General features: G+C 46.8%; 1 protein-coding gene across 1 annotated transcript; it reads right to left on the bottom strand.

Annotated features, from left to right (window-relative positions):
* Positions 1 to 3979: 3979 nt before the first annotated feature.
* Positions 3980 to 15829, bottom strand: LOC116943771 (tetraspanin-31-B-like). The gene is made up of 6 exons (XM_032956982.2): positions 15664 to 15829; positions 13061 to 13228; positions 11149 to 11229; positions 10368 to 10481; positions 8950 to 9060; positions 3980 to 7463 (listed from the first exon to the last, which is right to left on the bottom strand). Exons 1-6 carry the CDS (start codon positions 15724 to 15726, stop codon positions 7389 to 7391), a joined length of 612 nt encoding a protein of 203 aa, XP_032812873.1. The 5' UTR covers positions 15727 to 15829; the 3' UTR covers positions 3980 to 7388.
* Positions 15830 to 17670: the final 1841 nt, after the last annotated feature.

Here is a 17670-nt window from a genome sequence, read left to right as displayed (position 1 = left end):
CCTTCTGCATACCAGGCGAGGCAGTAAACATTACCAGGCGAGGCAGTGAACACCTCCTAGCCACCGCCGCACCACCATATTCACGTTCACGTGGAGCTCTTTTTTTTGTCAATCCACTGCTGGATGAGGGCCTCCCCACGCCGCGAGGCTCGTGACAGGTGTCTGGCCGGTCAGTGCGGCTTGATGAATGCGGGCAGCAACAGCCGCGGTGACGGCACGGGAACAATGCAACGGACTTTGCTGGACCGCCCTCTGCTGCCCATAACGTAGCTCTGCAGCGGCCTACGACGTATATATGAGTGTGTGTGTTGAACTTCCTTCGCACCGTACCTAGCCTACCTGTGCTAAATCCAGCCTCAAAGTTGCTTAGGGGCCGTCCATAAACGACGTCACGCGATTTTTGACGATTTTTGACACCCCCCCCCCCCCCATCGTCACACGGCGTCACAAAAAGTCAGACCCCCCCCCTCACAAAGCTCTGCCCCCCCCTCCCAATTTTTTTTTTAAAACATGCTTCAAATCGCTTTAAACTATTGTGATTGTAGTGCGTATTTAATGTGCCGCTGCACTCTGATGTTGTAGGATAAAACATTTATTAAAAGTATATTTAATTAAGTAGAACGTGTTGTCTATATTTATTGAAAGTTGCGCATTTTGATGTGACGTCACATTTCTCACCCCCCCCTCGTCACACATCGTCACAAATGTCTGACCCCCCCCCCCCCAGGTGCGTGACGTCATTTATGGACGGCCCCTAAGTGCGCCTTAATGAAGACGGGCAGTACAGCTGCCACGGTGGCTAGGAGATGTTAACTCCTTCGCCTGGTATACAGGAGGTCGTGGGTTCGATCCGGACCCTAACGCCTGCTGTATATTTTGAGTTTGCATGTTTTCGCGTGGATTTTTCTCCGGGTCCTCCGGTTTTCCCCTCCACATTTAGAAACATGCATTTAGAGTATTTGGCTGCTGCAAATTTGCACGTGATAAGCCACTTCACTGAGCTATCATTTGTGGGCCATGCCACTTCTGAAAAATAGCTATATAGCTCAGTGGGCTTTACCTGGTTAAATAAAATTAAAAAGTTTAGTTTAAGAATGGACTCCCAATAGATCGGGCAAGAGCGCTCCCGTGGCTGTGACGTCACCACAGCGCTTGTGCCATGCTAGGTGCGCTTTTAGGCTACGTGAAGTGTCGAAGGGCCGCTGAAAGGTCACGGAAACACACCCAAGTGCCACGAGTTGACTAAGATGACTGGCAGATGTACCAACTGTCCTCCCCACTGTGCCAACTTTCTGCATTTTAGCCGCCCGGCAATCTGCTTGTTGTTGTGAGCGTCGCTCCTTCGCCCCTCCGTTGTTGCTGGAGGGCGACTGCGTGCAACTCCGCTGCAGCGACCTTCACGAATATTCGCTATTATTCGCTCGTGAATAGCAAGTTTCGCGGATAATGATATTGGCCTACGAAAACCTATCTTGTTAATGAATTACCTTAAATAAATACATAAACTATTAAACACATGGAAATTATCCCATCGTTTAATCTCATCACTTTCTCTCTGCAGCCGTGCCGAGTTCAGATGCCATTCGCAGAAAGCCAAAACAGAGGACAGCAAGTTCGCGAATAACCAGGGAATACTGTTGTGGTGCCACGGCCGCGGAGCAACTCTGCCTGCACCGCGACCCCCTCCTGGCCCCCACGCTGAGCACACACAACGAGCACCCACACGCAGCGCACACACGTGGTGTCCTGGCGGGGGATCGCCTGGCACGACGGGTTTTAATCCGAAGGATCCCGAGGAGGAAAGTCCCCCACGGTTTCCCGGTGCCAGGAGATTGGCCGACCCTTGCAGGACAGGTCACATTGCGGTGCCTCTGAGTTGCGCTTCACATTGTCTGGGCGCCAAAGAGGTTCAATGGACCAGCCGCAATGAGTCATTCACGACATCGGGAGGGGCCGAGGGTGGAATATTAGGCAAGAAGAGCAGACCATGAGGTCAGAATTAATGAGCACGGGACTACAATTGGTGGTAGGAGCGGCAGCACGCAGCACTCCACGGAGGACGCAGTACCAGGTAGGCGGTAACCACAGGTAGGCGCACGATTGGCCGCGCAGTACGATGCCACCCAGGGCTTTTTAAGTTCGGGGGATAAGAAGAGTAGCCCGGGACGATTCAGGTCTCTTGTCTTCAACCTGCCAAGACCCACTCCCTGCCGTCCTGCCTCATCGAGCCGCTCGCAAGCATCCGTGCGATGCCAGCGAGTGCTGCTACGAGGCAGTGATAGGCGAAGTTTTCTCTCGTCCTTCTCCCTCCGACTCTCACAGCGTCCGTGCGACGCCGCGAGTAACAGCTTCGAGGTACGTTGAGTGACTGGGCACTTAAGACAGAGCAGTAGGCTAGGCTCTTCTCGCAAAATATTCCCGCGGGTAGTGCGCATTTGCGCCGCGAATAAAAGTGAGCGCAGAGCATCGGTGCGGCGGTGTCTGTGATTTGCGTGTGGGGTGACTGCGTGGGGAAACGCGCTGCGAGAAGTGGACGCGGAGCCGCAAGGGCGCGCGGGGTGAGGTATTCGCCCGCAGGTGTGGGCGCACCGCCGTGTTGCTGCGCTAGCGTTAGCTGCGGCGGACGCGGGCGTGCGCGGGTTAACTTCGCGCGGCGGCGAGCCAGCAGCACGAGCGTGTCACCTCAGAGAGGTCGCTCGCGCGGGGGGCCCCCGATCACTCGGTCGGCAGGGGCCCGGCGGGAGCCGACCGACGCGGTGGAGGATGGAGCGGAAAGGGGCCGGACATCGCGCACCACCTGCCCAGCGAGGGCGGTGGGGTGGACGTCGGCCCCCACACTGTAGGCCACGGATGATGCGGGGGGTCGGGCGACCACGTTAAAAGACCCGAAGCCGTAGCAGAGGACGTAGCCTACCCCCTTCTGCTCGGAGAACGACAAACGGTTGCCGACGAATGCTGCTCTCGCTTCACGTTCGCATGCATGTGGAACTTCTTTCGCACCGTGCGTTGCCCAATCGTGATAATCGGGGGTGCGGCGGAGGCGCGTAGTCATGTGCTGTGAAATTCCCGAAGCCGCTGGGGTTCCGAGGTGGCAGCACAGCAAGCGGGATCGTAAAACCCGTCTGAACAGCGGAGCTTCTAAGACAGTGGTTCTTAACCTGAACTCCAGCCTTGCACACCCCCCCCTTTTGTTCTCAATCGTAATTTGATGATTTACCTTCCCAAAAAAATGTGGCCACGTCTCGCACCCCCAAGGTGTGCATGCACCCCAGGTTAAGAGCAACTGCTCTAAGAGTTATCCCATCGCAAGCATGGTGGGTTTTCTGCAGATTCTCCGGTTTCCTCCTACGTGAAGCAAAACACTGTTGGTGCAAATTGTGCACAGATTACCGTAATCAACACTTAAGCTCGCAATACATACACTGAATCATGGTAAATCGAAACTTTACAATTTAAATGTTGCACGTAATGGGTCTCAGATCACGTCCGTAGCCACTAGAGGTGCTACCATTCACCGCTATGTAACCAAAAATTAAGATTCTTTAATATCAGGACACATTGTTGGGATTGCCCACCCTTGATTGAAGCTTTTAAAAAAATGTAACTCTGCCTGGTTGGCGCCTTGTGGGGACTGCTACGTCCCGAGGGACATGCACATGATGATGACGATGGCACAAATGACCGTGAAGTAAAACAAAAATTGCGCGACACGGTGTTGATGTCACGATGTCACGCAGCTAAGCAGCGTTCCACAAGCAAGCATATTTAACGTTTTATTTTACTTCACCAGGTATGTCCCACTGAGCTATATAGCTTTTTTTTTTTAAAAGCGACCTGGCTATCACAAATGACAGCTCAATCGAGAAATTAAGCGCCGGTTCTACGTCGATTTGACGTTGCTTAAGAGTCCTCTCTCTGCGCGGTCACAACACACACACCGAGCCCCATTCGCGGAAGAAAAAAGTAGCGCACAAAAACATCGGTTGTAAATACCAAATTTCATTTTTTTCCGTTTTACAATTCACATATATTACTTTCAGTGAACACACCATTGCTACTTTGAAAACGCAACACTGTTCACGATAAGAAGCGATTGGCCCTGTCAACGAGGTTTCATATTGCGGCCAAACGCAAATATTTTTTTTATTAACTATGCTGAACAAAAAATACTGAACTATGTATGGTAACTGAAGCAAGATTCATCCGCTACGAATTCCGGACTACGTAGAAGACTTTTAATTTGCAGGGGAGACTCACATCCTGAGACCTCGACGCATCCACAATTGTCCGCGAACGTAGGATAAGTATTTGCATGTTACAGCGGCGCTCGCTTAAAACACCTAGGCATCTCAAGAGTACAGGGGCTTACATCACATCTCAGCCTGACAATTCATTCCATTTGCTTTGGTTCTTTCAGTAAAGTCACGTAGAATGAGAATAAAATAATAAATTGATAAAATAAAATAACACAATAAAATTCTCACGACGTTTCAGCCACAACACAAGCGGCCTTCATCAGGTGAAGGGACGAGACTGTCTGGAGGACAGCGCTGGAGAATTTATTGTGTTATTTTATTTTATCAATTCATTATTTTATTCTCATTCTACGTGACTTTTCCCGAAAGAACCAAAGAAGATGAATCCTTGCAGTCACGAAAGCTTTAAATCGAAATTTAACTCATTCCATTGCCGTGCAGTAGTCCATTCGTTGGGGTGCCAAACTTGGCAGCCCTCCCTACGTGACGCAAGCTGGAAGCAGCACCAGCCTGCCGGGGGTGGGGGGGGCATGATGAAACCGTTGTGGATTTTCTTCCCAAACAAGTAAAATTCGAGCAAACTGAGATCGTTTAAGGCCTTGAATGAGTTGGCTCCTAAACATCTCACCGATCTGGTGAACTTTGATATTCCACTGCGGAAACTTAGATATGATGATTGTGGTCTCCTCATTATTAATGATTCCAAAGATCAGACTTTGTTCTGTGGGAGATGGAGCTTTGTGTAGCCAGGCTCTCCCCAATTGTGGAATTCCCTTCCTGGGTCCATGGGGGTATCGGAGTCTGTTACACTGTTTAAATCACGTCTTAAAAACTGACCTGTTTTTACAACAGGCTTTCTCCAATACTAAACAAGCATTCTGTAAATCGCTTTGAAGCCTAGTGCGAATTTCACAAAAAAATGAATTTTTAAAAATCATCATCATTTATGGTTAATACACCCGCAGCATAAACCAGGGCGGCCATCAGCCGCGAACCGCAAACATCTGCAGCAAACGCATTCCCGCCCGGTCGTGTCACCCTGCCCTACACAAGGGCACGCACGAGGAAGCAAGGCAAGAAGCCCCACGGACAGACATCCTTCTACATGGCCCTGACTATTAAAACATTTCATTCTTTCCCTTAAATCTGCGGCGACACCAGACGCCGGTGTCAATCCCTCGCAGCATGGCCAAAGTGTTACTTTTTTTCTGCCTTTCTCTCGACAGCGATCTTTACAAATCCGCCACGGTTACAGATACATCGCAAGCAGAAACAGCGCCAGAATAACCGCTCGGCGTACGTGCCGTGGCGAAGTTAAGCCTTGCACCCACAAATGAATTAATCATCTCGCCGTTACCTTCAAACTGACATGCTCGACTACCCAACGTGGAAATGTACGGCTGAAGTTTTAAGAGCCGCATGAATGTCCACAACGCTCAATACGACTTGCTATGCAACCGCAAGTATTCCAAAGGAACACCAGATCAATACTACTGGATATCTGTGAAAAAGAGCTTCATTGCGCATCGGATTCCTCCAGCATAAATACATATTCTGATTTCTGAATACATGACCGCACAATCACACAATCAGAATTCATCTCGATATAAATGTTACGAGGTTTTTTTGTCTTTTGTTTTATTCAAAGTGCCACCAAGAGCCAATCCGTGACTCCGGCAAAAGCGGTGCATCACCCCGTGTTATAGAACGCCTCGTGGAAGGAGATATCACAGAACTGCTTTCAGGTGCAACGGAATTACAAAATAAACAACACAGCTTCTCCTTCCGGGTACAGACATCACCACTGGGTAACTGAGCAGTTGGAAAGAAAGCAAGTGGGTGACGAATTACACCAGCGACATCCAGCAAGCCTCGAATGACAGGATGTTGACAATGTCTCAAGCAGGGTTGTTCATCAAGATATTAATAAACTACAGACGGCAGTTTGAACGCCGTAGTTAAAATACCGCCAACATATTCCTCGTACAATTTTCTTGTTAAATTATAATGCTCGTGTGACTTTAAAACGGTAACAGAACAGAAGTATTTGCAACAATCACACAGCCGCGATGCTCTCCAACACCTGAGATTCTCTGAAATCTCAATACCAAGTGTGTTGCCAACGCCAAGGTAAACACGTGGAGGATGAGATGAGAGACTCGTGTGATGGGATTTTCACAATGCTGCGTGTGTGTGACCATTATTTGAACCAGACGTGGACCTCCCCGAGGTTGACTCAGCCTCAAATGAGTACCTGGTGCGATGTGTAAACATCGCCAATTCAGGAGACAAAGGCAGAGGGGCGTGGTACCGGGCACCCACGCCCTCGTGTGCCGTGCCGGCCTTCATAGGTGCTGCTCGCTAACAGCACTTGAAGGCTATACGGGGTATCTTTGTCTTTGACCTAGACAAACCTGCTGTCATTATAACTCTTTTTTTAAATGCACTACACCTTCACGGACACCCTGTATAACCACTACGAATATCCTAAAAAAAGAAACCACACAACACGAGCGTACCCTCGATGCAATCACTGCGGACGTGTCGGATTTACAAAAAAGTACAGTGGTGTGTAGGCAGCATTTTAGGCAGACAGCAAAGGTAATGCGGGAGGAATTCACGCGGCGCGTTACACCTCTCACCAACACAACGCGTTTCAGCTTCTCGTGCTTGTGCGTTGGAAAGAATATCTCTACGGGTTTTCTTTTACTCCACGCAAATATTGGAGAGATAAATGGACGGATGGGAAGTGGGGTGATGGGGAGTGGGGTCATGGGCGGGGTGGGGGGGAAAGAGAGGGGGAGGCGGGCCGGAGTGACGTTCGAACGTTGCAAGCGATGAATATTAACCACAGCAATGCTCGATTATTCTCCACCAGTTTGAAAACGAACTTCTTTCGAACTGCTTCTTGTGTTTCGGTTTGTTGTCCTTCCCCCCCCCCCCGCACCTCCGATTAGCACGGCTGGCTACGTACGGTGTGAAAGAAGCTCAACATACATATACATACCTCGCACATACGCCCACACGCACGCACGCACGCACACATTATGGCTCCCACACTCACGGTGACACGCGCTGCTTAGTCGACCGTCAAAACCCGGCCCACAATCACACGGCATCCGGGGCCCTGCCCTAGAGGAAGGCGCTCGGGTTGGCGCGAGGATCCTTCTGGTTGCGGAAGCGCGCCGCCAGCCACACTCCCACGATCTGCAGGAGCGACAGCGCGCACACACGGACGGGACACGCGGCAACAGGTTACGCGGCAGCAGGTGACGCAATCGCACCACGCGTGTCTTCAAGTGGCGGTCGAAAACAATTCGAAACACTTAAAGCCAAGTTAGCGAAAAATCATGCTCGCGCGTGCATCGTGACCCACTTCAACATGTAGGCCGAGTGCTAGATGTGCTGAACTAGTAACGAATTGGCATGTGTTGTTTACGTGACAAACCTTACTAATTTGGCTGTTGGGTGGTGGCGGGTTGAACGACACATTTATATTTACGTGATCTAACCCAAAAAACCTCATGTCTTTCCAACACACGTTTGTCTTCGGAAGCATGAATCTGATGATGGGTAGCTCTCAGAGCAAAATCCGTTTGCACGTATTTCCAATAGTCCTCTTGGTTTGTGGTTTGTGTCTCCAAGGTTTGGGTAACCTTTTGATCAATGATCAATCTGGCTGGTTTTCAATAGGCTAAGTCCCTAATAGCAACACAACTTTAAGACTGCAGGTTGGTTCACAATAGATCATCTTTACAAGAGTTATAGTGCCCCCCCCCATTATGGAAGGAAGGCTGAACCGACAGATGCCCATATGGATGGAACTAATCATAAATTATTTTAACCCAAATTTCCATTTAAAGCTTTCGTGACTGCAAGGATTAATCTTCTTTGGTTCTTTCGGTAAAGTCACGTAGAATGAGAATAAAATAATAAATTGATAAAATAAAATAACACAATAAAATTCTCACGACGTTTCGGCCACAACACGAGACTGTCTGACAGTCTCGTCCCCTTCACCTGATGAAAGGCCGCTTGTGTTGTGGCCGAAACGTCGTGAGAATTTTATTGTGTTATTGTATTTAATCTATTTATTATTTTATTTTAACCCAAGTTGGAAAGCGTTACAAAGGCAGATCAACTCCAACTAGCGCGACCTCAAAGACCAGACAATTACATTTACGATCATTCTGACAACAAAAGTGCTGGCATCAGACACTGCGCGTGAGGATAACAACAATTGAAAAGATGAGCAGCTTCAGTCCCGGTCCGTCATTCACCAGTCCTTGGATATTCATCAACGTTAGATGCACAGCTGCCCCTGGAACCATTATATAAAGGTCATCTGCTGGTCTATTACCATGATGATGATGAAAATGATGATGCTTACGATGATGATAATGGTGACAGAGACGATTATGACAACACACTACCAGTGGCTGTTTCCAATTTGGTGAACAATCCTGACCCAGGTGGAATGCAATTTTTCCCCCCCCCCCCGCAGAAAACTCAACAAATTAATAAATAAGTACCTTCAAATTAAACAGCACACATATATAAATATAAAACAGGTAACATATCCGGCATTCGCCCTCTTTCCGAACACTTCTTAGCACAGTTTAAGCCGTCGCTCAACCCATGGGCTAATCCGGCTCTGCCAGTGGGGTTGAGTGAGTAACCCAGGTTTACTCGCCTCCGTAAAGCTGAAGAAGAGCCCAACTCCTCCGCAGATCTGCAGGGCCTCCTTGGCGTGATTCAACATCAGCGTGCCGCAGTTGCTACAATGCTGTTTCTCCTGGCAAGCCTGCGAGGATGGCCACACACAGGTTCTATTGCCATGCGCGAGATCACAAATTGTATATCAGTAAATAATCCAGCTAGCCCTATTAATGGGGGGGGGGAGGCGGAGTACCCGGTGCGGCTAGGCAAAAAAATCTGGCAACCCTCCGATTTGCATTGAATATCAACCTGCAAAAATAATAAACAGCAAACTCTGTATACTGTGCGGTATATGTGTACAGTACGAGGTTATACACATAGTAGTGTGAGTAGTGTATCATGCCCAATACAGAAGTTATATCTGAAGGTACCTGCATCACCCCCTCCATCCGCCTCAGACCTCCCCTATGACCCTTACCCACCATTTCACAGTCCTCCTCGATCGCCCCTCCCAACCATCTCACATCTCCTCCGCCCTCCCCTATCATCCCTTCCCACTATCCCATATCCCCCACCTCGTCCCATATTGCCCTTCCCGCCCATCCCCCGCCATCCTCCACAACCCTCTCCCACCACTAACGTACATTTAATACACTTCAATTACATATTTTACACACTACACAAAATCCAAGATGTTCTCATGCATTTTATGACACATGGAGGTGACAAAACATATTCCAAAGCACAACCGAAAGTATATTATGTAAACAAAAATATTTACTATGTTCTTGTATAAAAAATACATGAAAGAATGCATTTTAGTTAGCCAGTATTGGTCCAGTTTTTTTGGCTAAATGCAAAATCCGGCTAGCCGGGGTTTTACTCTACTCGCGCATACATGCAGGGAGCTTCCACGGTGTGTTCTTTGGCACCATCTTGTCATCACGTGCACCTGCACAGGAAGGCTACCGCATACACGGTGTACACAGTGCCCAGGACAGCTCCACACATTTAGACAACCTTGCAGTTAATATTTTTTTTAAAAATAACCTCATAACACACGAGTGTCAATTTTGCAGGTGCGCACAATTGTAGAAAAGACGGATTATTCATAGAATAAGTCGGAAATTTGCTATGAAACTGAATGTATCCCCACCATGTCAGCATGGATAACAAAGTCTGTTCGTCTGACTATATACATGTATAAAAGTACGTACCGAGTTCACCAATATTGGGGGAATGGGCAGAGAATTCCACGGCTGTAACTCCAACATTTAATTAGTGGACACATTTTTTTTGTTTTACACTATTGTCGACTAGGCAAAGAGAATGGCTAAAATAATAAAAAAACGCGAATCAAATTACCACTGTCACACGGGTCATGTACATGAGTTCGATGTTAACCTGTAACTATGGCAGTGTGCCGCTGGGGAGAGATATCATATTGCTCACCGCCAAGCACACCGGGAGCCTCTGCTGAAAGAACCCACAGCAGTCCAGCTTCTTCTCCAAGTCGACCACCGTTCTGTTGCTCAGCCTTTTCCAGCCATATTTCAGCAAAGTCTCCTGCGCGGAGCCAAACGCGTGCGCGATTTCCCCGACGTACCAAGAGGGCCACACACGACGACCTCCCGACTTTCTCACGCCGTTAATGTACGCGGGGTGGATCGAGTGGTACGCCCCTCGCGCGCGCGTGACGGTTTCTCCGGATACTCAATGAGCGCTCAATCACGGATTTTGCCAAACATGCAAATATAGGACCACAGAGCTCGGGCAACTGTTGGCACCAGTTAAATTATTCAACCTCTCTCCCTCTCTCTCCCAGAACGTAAACAAAATTGGACACGTTACAAATTACTAACTATTCAACTTTTTATTTAATTTACCAGGTAAGGCCCACTGAGCAATATAGCTCTTTTTAGAAGCGACCTGGCCACAAAAGATAGGTCAACAAAGTGGCTTATTGCAAGGACATTTTTAGCGGCCAAATACTCCCATGTTTCTAAATGTGGAGGGAAAAACCGGAGGACGCTGAGAAAAATCGACGCAACCACGGGGAGAGAGACATGCAAACTCCAAATATACAGCAGGCTTCAGTGTCGGGATTCAACCCATGACCTTCTGTATACCAGGCAAGGGATACAACATCTCGTCACCGTGGCGCAAGTAAAAATCCCAAATCCCACTTTAGGAATGATTTAAGTGTGAAGACGGTGTGGAGTGTCCGCCATACCTGCTGGGAACTGTTGAAGGCGAGGCAGGAGCAAGACACGCTGAATTGTACGATGAACAGCAAAAACAGGATGACGATGTACTGCGTGCGCTCTTGTTAAAGAAAATACCGCTTGGAATGTGGTTCAAAGAAAGGACATTAGTGCCAAGCTGTACAAGGCATGACGTACGAAGCAACAAGCAATCCCGATTAAACTGTTATGTCTGGTAGAAAACGTGCTTATGTCTGGTAGAAAACGTGCTACGTGCTGTTGCAGACAACGGGAAATAAAATAATTTACGTGAAAATATATAAAACAATTCAACAATTCGAAGCTTATGGAGCAATTGCCAATTTGGCTGCACAGCTTCATTGGCAATCACGTGACCCTCGCGAGCCACGAAGGAGCGTTGAGTCATGTGTACCACTAAACTACGACAGTTAATAGTTTTGTTTCATTGAAAACAAAATATTACAGAAAATGTATTTTCGTAAATATTATTGTCATAGTAATTTAGCATTTATCTAAATTACTCATGACTGCAAAGGTAATAACGTATTTTACCAACCAAAACTATATTTCAATCAATCAAACTTCATTTCTATAGCACTATTCGTGCAAAAAAATTAAATACAAAGTGCTTTACAGGCATGAACAATAAAAGTGAAATTGTAGGCAAAATAAAATCACGTTGTAAAAATTTTTCCAGCAAAGACATCATAAAAACAACACATTAAGAACATCCTAATTAAAAGCAAGTTAAAAAAAGTAAGTTTTTAGATTTATTTTAAAAGTGCTTAATGATTCTGAGGCCCTCATATGCCCTGGCTATCTGTTCCACAGGCGAGGACCGTATACACTAAAAGCTGCTTCTCCGTAGGTTTTGGTCCTGACCTTTGGGGACGACTAAAAGACCAGTACCAGAGGATCTGAGGGATCTTGTTGTTATACAATTGGAGGGTAAATTACTGACATACTAATACGATGGCGGGGTCAAGCTGGTACCAGCTCATACAACGAATGGCGTGAATTTATTTTTTGCAAACTACGATCCTTAATAATAATGGCACATCCGAGCCAAGACAGTGTGGGGTACTCACAGTACAGGCGGCTTTCCATCGGCTATGTGCCGTGCAGAGCCGGAACCAAACCGTGATATGCTGGCATCTGAATGTGTCTCAGGAGCTAGCGGGGTCAGGTGTCATCAGTCAGTATACTGTGAGGTTTCTGCAGTGGGAAGACAACCTGGTGCCGTGGTGACGAGATGTTCACTCCCTCGCTTGGTATACATGAAGTCAGAAATTGGATTCTGACCATAACGAACGTATATTTGGAGTTTACATGTTCTCCCCGTGGTCACGTGGATTTTTGTCCGGGTCCTCTGGTTTTTCCCTCCACATTTATAAACATGCACTTAAAGCAGTGGTTCTTAACCTTTTCTGCAGCCTTGCACCCCTTTGGTTCTGAATCGTTAAAAATATTATAATGTAGGTTTTATTAAACAAAGTAGTTGTACTCACGTGCCCGTGATTAATTTGTTTCAATTATTTACCTTCTAAAAAAATCTGGCATGTCTCACACCCCCATAAAGGGCATCTCACACCCCCAAGGGGTGAGTGCACCACCGGTTAATAACCACTGGCTTAGAGAATTTGGCTGCTTTACATTAGATAATTTGGCTGCTTTACATTTCCACATGATGATAAGCCACTTAGTTTGGGCTATCATTTATGGCCATGTCGTTTCTGAAAAAGAGCTGTATAGCTCAGTGGGCCTTACCTGACCAAATGAAAATAGTTTAGTTTAAAAGTTTATTCCACGTCGGCCTGGCTCTTGCACGGTCCCAGCACAACTCGGCTACGGCAGCGGCAAAGGGGCCCCCACAGGCGTTTCACGTGTCCCGCACACCCCGCTGCCAACAGTGGAGGATACAAAGAAGAGCAGCACCTGGTGGTGCTTCATGGCTCCCACGAGCCCTACGATGGCGATGAGGAAGAGGAAGATGGCCACGGCGACCACACCGCCGATGAGCGAGATGGTGTTGACCACGCCGTAGCCCAGTCCCCAGCCTGCGATGGCCATGAGCAGCAGGCCCACGATCTGCGACAAATTTGAGCGCGACACGTAGACAGGCAAAGCCGCTTGCTGACTAGCCCGACCTAAGAACGTGTCAATCTATATGCAGTAAAACCTCATTATTTCGGTATTTGATCATTCGTAATTGGGGATAATTCGGCACGGCTGCGGTTTGGCATATATACAGCATATTAGTAATTCGCCATGAGCCGAATTGCCGTACCGAATGGTCCAATTTCAGCATACACGTGGAGCGACCCCGCACGCCACGACTTAAACAATGACTCGGTCTAGTGGCGGCGCAGGTGGTGAGCGTGTGTGCAGACCTGTTGCTTTGGACTTTATAGTCCTCAGGTCAGTAAGTGCATCCTAAATACTAAGTGCATTAAGCCCCCCTCCACAACCTCCGTCACCTATCACATGGAACCTACCACATCCTTCGCCTGCAGTGCTGATTACTGATGGTGCTACTTTTTGTGGAAAATATTATACGTAAAACAAATTTGGATTATTATTTTTTATTGGGGCAGGAGGCACTGTGGAGTACCATTGTACATACTGTAATTCAGAATATTGAATATTTCGGCAAGGCCGGAGCCCCATGTATCCAATTGACAAGGGTTTACTGCATATATTTGTATGAATCTATAAAAAGGATAATGGTGCAGCCCTGCAAATACTTGCTAATGCCACTGCTAGGAAAAGGGCCTCTCTCTAGTTACTAGAGGGAGCTCTGGAGAGCCCAGATAGAAAGTATTTGGTCTAAAACTCATAGGTTCGCACAGAGGTAAAAAAAACACCTTGCTGTTAGCCATCCTGGAGACCAGCGAGTTCTTTTAGAGTATTCGGCTGCTATACATTTCCACATGATGATAAGCCACTTCGTTGAGCTATCATTTGTGGCCAGGTCGTTTCTGAAAAAGAGCTACGTTGCTGAGTGGGCCTTATGAAACCGTGGTCACCCAAAGAACTCAAACTAACTGGGCCATCTCCGATTTAAAAACATAATCGCTCACCAGAAGGACCCTGGTCAATGACCGTATTCTCAGTTGGCTGTTATCAGCAGTGGATAAGTACACACACAATACGGGAGCTGTTGCTCCAGCAATAATTCATGGGGCGTAAAGAGTTTTTTTTTGTTTACCGCTTTAAAACAAGGGTAGAAAACATTCATGCATTCTCTCTGTCTAAGGGGGGAAATGTTAAACCTTGTAAATATGATCCTAAATTATATGAAACTAATTATTTGGTGATACTCGCTTGGCAGTGCAGCACAACAAAAACACCTACAAAATATTGGTCAATAACAGATCCTTAAAATAAAACATAATAGGCGACATATCGGGCAATGGCCCTACGTCATAGGATAAGGAGAGGACAGTTCATAAAAGTTGGCGACTGCACTTCACACCATGGGGCCTAATGGGAATTACATTTAAACATGTGTTCTGATGACCAGTTTTTTTTTCAAATGGCATAGTTTACCGACAAATCCTTCAACATTAAAAATGTATTACTAAAACGTATTACTTTGTATAAGTTCAAAGTTAAATTATAAAATGTTGCTTGTAAAAAAACAAGGCACGATGCACGTCGCAAGAATGCGCTGCTCTCAATCTGAAGGCTGAGAGTTCAAATCCTGCCTGGGGGTTGACTCTGCCCTTCATCCCAGCAGGGTCGATACACTCGGCACCACTTTGTGGGGAAACCAGTAGCGTTTATCACGTGGATACATTCACCCCTCTGCCATAGAAATGTGGAATTTCAGACACTGTCTCAGGGCTGTAAACAGGACATTACGTGTCGACTCGACATCTGTAAGAGCTTTATAGCTCATCGGATTCCTCTGATGAGCACCAAAGCTTCAATAACTGTATTCACTTGTACAGGTAATCACTTTGCCGTTTGACATTACTTTTATTGGTCAATATGAGAGCATTTATATTCATGGCACAAGGCTTGTTACCGGTATAACCGTTCGATTTACATTATCATTATTATTGTGACAGTTATGTTTACGGGAGAAACCCACTGGTGGCATTATTAAACCATAACAAAGAAACACCTCCCCGTGAACAATGTATCGGTTATCATTACTCACTACCGTATCTCTCATCAACAATGATAATAATTGAGCGTCTCAATTAGTGTAAACATTTAAAGTTTATTTAATTTTTGTTCAGGCGAATAACGGCCCCTTTAACACTGGCCTAAAGCGCGCAGGCCGCGCCGTTGGAAACCGTACAGCGCACAGGCGCGGCGACCAATGGGACGCGCGCATTCGGGCACCACGCGCGGGCTCGGCGGCCAATGGACGCACGCCGTCGCGCCCAAGCGAAGTGCGAAATACAAAGCGCGGTGACGTCACCCGCCACCCACCAGGTTCTTAACGGGCGCCCTCCGTACCAAACATTTTTGTTAAATAAAAAAAACCCCTCGCAGAGCGGCGCCGAACTCACGATGTAGATGACGTTGAGCGCGCACAGCGCGTTCTTCGAGCACGTGAAGCCGCCGCACATCATCGTCTCTCGCGAATTGGTGAAATAAAAAAACGAAACGACGGTAATGGAGGTGGTTGTGGGTGACGATGACGTCGGTGATGACGCGAGGGGGCGGGGCGGAGACTATGGGGGGGGGCGCTCCACCCCACCCCCACGCGGCGGCCCCGGAACGTGGATGTCACGCGGATTGGTTACACGCCGATGACGTCACCCCGTAGCCACGTGCCAGCCCCTGTTAAGGACGCCAGTCGTAAACCAGGAAGACCTTACATTTTGATTTAAAGCTTTCGTGACTGCAGGGATTCATATTCTTGGTTCTTTCGGTAAAGTCACGTAGAATGAGAATAGAATAAAACAATACAATTCTCACGATGTTTCGGCCTTCACCTGAAGAAGGCTACTTGTGTTGTGGCCGAAACGTCGTGAGAATTTTATTGTTTTATTTCGATTTAAAGCTTTCGTGACTGCAATGATTCATCTTCTTTGGTTATCCAGCGCTGTCCTACCAGACAGTCTCGTCCCTTCACCTGATGAAGGCCGCTTGTGTTGTGGCCGAAACGTCGTGAGAATATTATTGTGTTATTTTATTTTATCAATTTATTATTTCATTCTCATTCTACGTGACTTTACCGAAAGAACCAAAGAAGAAGAATAAAATAATAAATTGATAAAATAAAATAACAGAATAATATTCTCACGACGTTTCGGCCACAACACAAGCGGCCTTCATATTTTATTTTATCAATTTATTATTATAGTTTTATTGTTTTATTTAATTATTTTATTCTCATTCTACGTGACTTTACCGAAAGAACCAAAGAGGATGAATCCTTGCAGTCACGAAAGCTTTAAATAGGAAGACCTTGCTTAGCGTGAACAGGTAGAGTGCGCTGATTCGTTATAGCGCTCTGTCTTAGAGGATTGTTTTTTTTCATAAAATGAAAACCAAAATATCTGAACAGCGCTTATGAGTGAGAACAATGGAGTAGCGCGGCCCAAGGAAACGTACCACACACCCTACCAAACTGCAATACCCCTGCACAATAACACGCACCTCGGATTAGCACGATTGGTTACGTACGGTGCGAAAGAAGTTCAAAATAGTGCAAACTACTAACCGCGTTCATCAAATAACAGTGGCCTTAAATTAAATAACATGAGGCGACGTTTCAGGCAATGGTCTTTCACAGTATATCAATATATGGCATGAATGTAGAGGGGCCATTACCTATGTTTCCTTATATGGCAGTGTTTTTGACAAGCGAGTTGTTTGTGTTATTTGTGCTTGTGCAGCACTCCCAACGCGGTGTTTCACCAAATAGTTTAGGTACACAACATATATGCTTGTTTACCTCACTGAGTCTCATGGCCCCTTTGCAAGAGAGTTCTGCCACGTTTTTTTTAAATCAATGCGATGGTTGCTATGCATTGCCCCAGTTGAGCTACGCCGGCTGGTCTCTTGTGGGGCGTTCAGATGGTGCCCCCCACCTTAAAAATTTGCTTCAAAACGATGTTATGTTCATCACAATAACACATTTTAGACATAACACACGATGTTCAAAATAATTTTAGTTTTAAAGAGGGCCATTTAAGTAATTTTCACAAGTTATTTTGGCATGTCCAATGATTTAGGATCAATATGAAGAAATCGATCGATGATGCGCTTGGGGCGCCTTGCCAATAAGGATGTTTTGGCTTCCCATTGTCCACTTCAAAGCCCTCCCGCAGAGGCAGCCACGGCGAAAAGGGAAAATCTCAGAGACGCTCCAGCCAATCACAAGCCGCCATTTAGAGGTAATTAGCAACCATCATAAACTCCTTCCCTCTCCCTTCACACTTGGGTTATTCATTCATGTGGCCGATATTGAATTATACTCGAGCAACAACTATTAAGTATTCGGGAAACTGATCATCACAAAAACACTCGGTTACTCCTTTGAGTGGATGATCGAGTGGATGATCAGT

This window comes from Petromyzon marinus, chromosome 19 (genome assembly GCF_048934315.1).
Source record: "Petromyzon marinus isolate PM22_M1 ecotype Great Lakes invasive population chromosome 19, UKy_Petmar_22M1.pri1.0, whole genome shotgun sequence".
Classification (NCBI taxonomy): domain Eukaryota; kingdom Metazoa; phylum Chordata; class Hyperoartia; order Petromyzontiformes; family Petromyzontidae; genus Petromyzon; species Petromyzon marinus.
This window is presented reverse-complemented; position numbering and strand designations above follow the sequence as displayed.